General features: G+C 37.6%; 1 protein-coding gene across 1 annotated transcript in view; it reads left to right on the top strand.

The window, feature by feature from the left end:
- Nucleotides 1-3,659, top strand: part of capn9 (calpain 9) — an 11,659-nt gene extending 8,000 nt beyond the window's left edge. Inside the window, exons 9-15 of the mRNA XM_008284980.1 lie at nt 238-317; nt 1,206-1,270; nt 1,843-1,911; nt 2,017-2,095; nt 2,781-2,897; nt 3,052-3,110; nt 3,340-3,659. Of these exons, the coding sequence (XP_008283202.1) occupies nt 238-317; nt 1,206-1,270; nt 1,843-1,911; nt 2,017-2,095; nt 2,781-2,897; nt 3,052-3,110; nt 3,340-3,366 (496 nt within the window). The 3' untranslated portion in view covers nt 3,367-3,659. The remainder of the gene's footprint in view (nt 1-237; nt 318-1,205; nt 1,271-1,842; nt 1,912-2,016; nt 2,096-2,780; nt 2,898-3,051; nt 3,111-3,339) is intronic.
- The last annotated feature ends 445 nt before the right edge of the window (nt 3,660-4,104 follow it).

Genomic DNA, 4,104 nt, shown 5'->3' with positions numbered 1-4,104 from the left:
GTTTAGGAAGCTTCAATGTTTTCAGATGATGAGATTTAAACAGTTTTCAGAAACAGCCAAAACATTTTTCCAACATAGAGGAAGACGTGAATTTGAGGACAAACACTGTAAACCTCACAGGACTTTTATAGACTGCACATTCAAACTAGTTTTATGTCATGATAAAAAAAAGTACTGTTTGTAGTTTAGCAAGTGTTGCTGTACTTTATGCATTTTGCTTTAATCCATTAAACTTTCTTCCTCCCCGCTGTGTCTGCAGGACAAGGCTATCTCCGTCAGAGAGCTTCAGCAGATGCTGAACGGCGTCCTCAGCAGGCGTAAGTAAACCAAAGTATTTCGACTTGTTTAATTTCCTTTTTTTTCAGTTTTCTTTTGTCTGTCTTTATTTTGACTTCAAATTCTGTCAGAGCTCTTTCAAACAGAACCTTTTTTTCAGATGCTACATGTGAAATAAAAATCAGCTGGTAGATATAACATCTATGGAGTTCCACAAGGCTTCTTCCTTGGACTTCTCTTGTTTAATCTTTTTAATCTGTATTTGGCTCTGATATCAGCGAACACACTTGTAACAGCTATGAAGGTGACACACAATCATACATTCCAGTTCCCCTTGATGACATAATGACTTTAATCTTACTTCAGCTGCTTAAAAGGCTTTAAAGGCTTCTTTTGACTTTACCATACCTCATGCAGTAAAATGTTTGGTTACAAAGCTTTCGAGGCGACTTTAACCTTTAAAATCTAAGCAAGAAGTTGCTCCACTATATTATATATTTGCATACACACAATTTGGACATAATAACTGATAAGAACTTAGTAAATAAAGCATCTTAGCTGCTTTTTAGGTGCTTAGCAAACATAAAATATAATATAAATGCAATACAAAACAACTCACTGGCATGCTCAGTCAAACAACAAACAAATAGATTATCATTTTCAAAAAGTAAATTCCAGATTTGTGCTCACATGTAAGTGGGAATTAAGGCAAAACCCCTCAGCATTAAGACTAGATGTGATTTGAGTTGCACATCTGACAATTATTAGACATCAAAATCATATTTAAAAGTCTGATCTGTGCAATGTGTAGCTGTTCTCCTCTCGTCTTGCCACGCGGTGTTATACTAGTGGTCAGATTCACTAAATATCTTAGTCTTACTGCATATTTTGTTGACTGATGTGTCACAGTTTAAATCCTTTGTCCTCAGGAAGAGAGATCAAATTCGATGGTCTGAGCTTGAGCACCTGCCACAGTATCATCAACCTCATGGACGTATCCTTCCAAGTCAATGACTGACGGTGATTTTTGACTTCCTGTGTAGAAGTAAAGTGGTCTTGACCTCATTTTCTTCCTCTCTTCAAAAGAAACTTCATGGTAAATGTCTCAAAGGAGCCTGTCCTAACTTTTACACCGAGCACGTCATGAATATCACAAACTGTCTAAGCTCTGGACACCTGTACTACTGTGGGAGGATTGATTACAGCTGTAACGCTGCTGATGTGTCACCATCGCATCAGAACTTTCATGGGCTTGAAGCTACTTTGAGGGAATAAGTACCACAGTTGTGTGCAAGCAGTGTACATGTACATACACTGTACATGTCATTTCTATGTGTCAGTACAGTTTTACTGATGATAACTTATTTTAAATAATTATTTTCTGGTCCTTTGGTAAGATGCCCATGGGGTTCAAAGGACCCCACTTTAAGAATTATTGAGCTATGTCATCGCTGCATCAATAGTTTGCCTGTTTTCCTTCTGTATGTATAGGACATAGGTTTTAAAATTACAAATAAATGGATTAGTAAAATGCTTTTTAAGTTTTTTCTTGACGCAGCAAACCAGGCGGACTGCACAGGGAAGCTGGAGTTCCAGGAGTTTAAGGTCTTCTGGGAAAAGATGAAGAAATGGATCGTATGTATTGATTCATGTGGTGAAACTGTGAATCATCTCTAGCGGTGGAAGTTAGGGGAAGTCATTTTGGCTCCGATTGCTAAAGAGAAACTCGTGTTGTTGCAGATGCTCTTCCTGTCCTTTGACACGGACCGATCAGGGAAGATGTCGTCCTACGAGCTTCGCAGCGCTCTCAAAGCAGCAGGTGAGAATCGACTGGATTCTGTTTGAACGTCGTCTAGTTTATAGTTGTCATTTTTTAATTGTTGGCACACGTTTTCTTGTCTCTTCTTACAGTCATATTTAAAATCAAGAGTATTGTTCAGATGTGGAGATGTTCAGCAAAATGCAATATTGTCAATTAAAAGATGTAATTCAAGCACCGCTGCGTGAAAAACATCTTATAGTCATTCTCAGATGGATGAAGCAAGTCTTGAGTCGAACTGAACTTTGTTAAATCCATATATCGTGTACTAATATAGCACATTATAGAATACTGTATGTCTGGTCTGTATTCTGTTTGAAAATACTGTCTACTTGGTAATATGCTTGCAGTATATTACAGAATACACTAATTATCCCCCACTGTATCCTGTATATTTCTATAGATTTAACACGGCCGATGCATTTTTATTTACATTTATTCTATTTCCCCATGTTTACATATGATTTCAGCAGCTGAATTACATTTATTATTTATGTTCACATGACTAAAAGTGTTTGTTTGTTCAATGATTCTAGTTTTGTAAGAACAGGAGTAGCAGAGAAGGACACTACATCTAATGAAAACAATAGATATTAGCTTTAGGGAATGATTGTTCTTTAAATCTTATTCATGTGGGCGTTTAGCTTTGGGTTTGAACGCTAACTGCTGCTCTGTTCCTGTGAAGGCATGCATCTGAACAACAAGCTCCTGCAGCTGGTGGCCTTGAGGTTTGCTGACGACAGATACGACATAGACTTCGATGATTATCTCACCTGCATCGTCCGTCTGGAGAACATGTTCAGTGCGTAAAAACATTCAGATAAAATCATCGTCTGAGTGTACAGCGACTACACATAGGCTTTGAAATGCTAAAAGTTAAGATTTGTTGATCTTAAAATGAATTTGAACAAAGTTTTGGCTCCTTTGCGCTGACTGAAACTGTGTCTTTTATGCAGGAGTTTTCCAGTCTATGGACAAATTTAAGAGGGGACGAGTGAACATGAACATGCTGCAGGTAAAACCACATCCATGCCACACCTGAATGAATCCATTCATCTCTGCAAGTGATTCAGCTGGTTGTTTGACCAAACCTGATACACCAGGGATTTGTCTGAGTCCTGTGATGGCGTTTTGGGTTTTGGTTTAGGTCGTTTTCTGTATATTTAACCAAATTTAACTTCTGAGACTTCGTTTTCCTGCAGCTCTTTTTGAATTCACTGCACTTTTTCCTCTTTACCTCACAGTTCCTCATGCTGTCGATGAACGTCTGAACACCAGCAGAAGAACAAAACACACCACACAGTCTTGGAATGCAATAATCAGATCATAATGATGGATGCACACATTTTTTTTTTTCGTTTTTTTTCCATGTTTCTCAACCTCTGTCCAGTTTATCTGCCATTATTTGAACAAATAATGTGAAATGCTGTCTGAGCTTAAGTTTTTGAGTTTTGGGGGAAGGGTTAAATTTTGCTGACGTGAAATTTTGGACAAAACATTGGTTGATTTTCTCTGTTCACTGCCACAACGGAAATACATTTTGAATAAAATCCTTGCCTTTGTCTTTCCTTTCCTGTCAGCCATTTCACAATGCGTTAGATGTATCAGGTGATCCTTAGAAACCACTGGACTGAGCTAGATATCTGTGCACCAATTAGTTAGATTTAGCTCCATCTCAAGCAGCTGCAACAGTAAAACACTGCTCACACGTTGATGCAGTCATAATACACCACTACGGCAAAACGAGTACTTTTTAACACACAGTACATTTAATTTAACCCATAGTATTTCTGTTTTTCACTTGAAGGGCATGTACATTTTCGCTTTTTGCATCACTGTTTTAGCAATTTTAAAATCTGGCATATTAAACACACACACACACACAGAAATGTGAAACACAATAAAACTCACCCTCAACATTGCTTTCAATCAACAAGAAACTAATGAGGAATATTTCCAAAAGTTCGATCAATTGATGGTTCAAAAATTCAAACATCCATCCATCATCT

Source organism: Stegastes partitus, unplaced genomic scaffold, assembly GCF_000690725.1.
Source record: "Stegastes partitus isolate 25-593 unplaced genomic scaffold, Stegastes_partitus-1.0.2 Scaffold382, whole genome shotgun sequence".
Classification (NCBI taxonomy): Eukaryota; Metazoa; Chordata; class Actinopteri; family Pomacentridae; genus Stegastes; species Stegastes partitus.
This window is presented reverse-complemented; position numbering and strand designations above follow the sequence as displayed.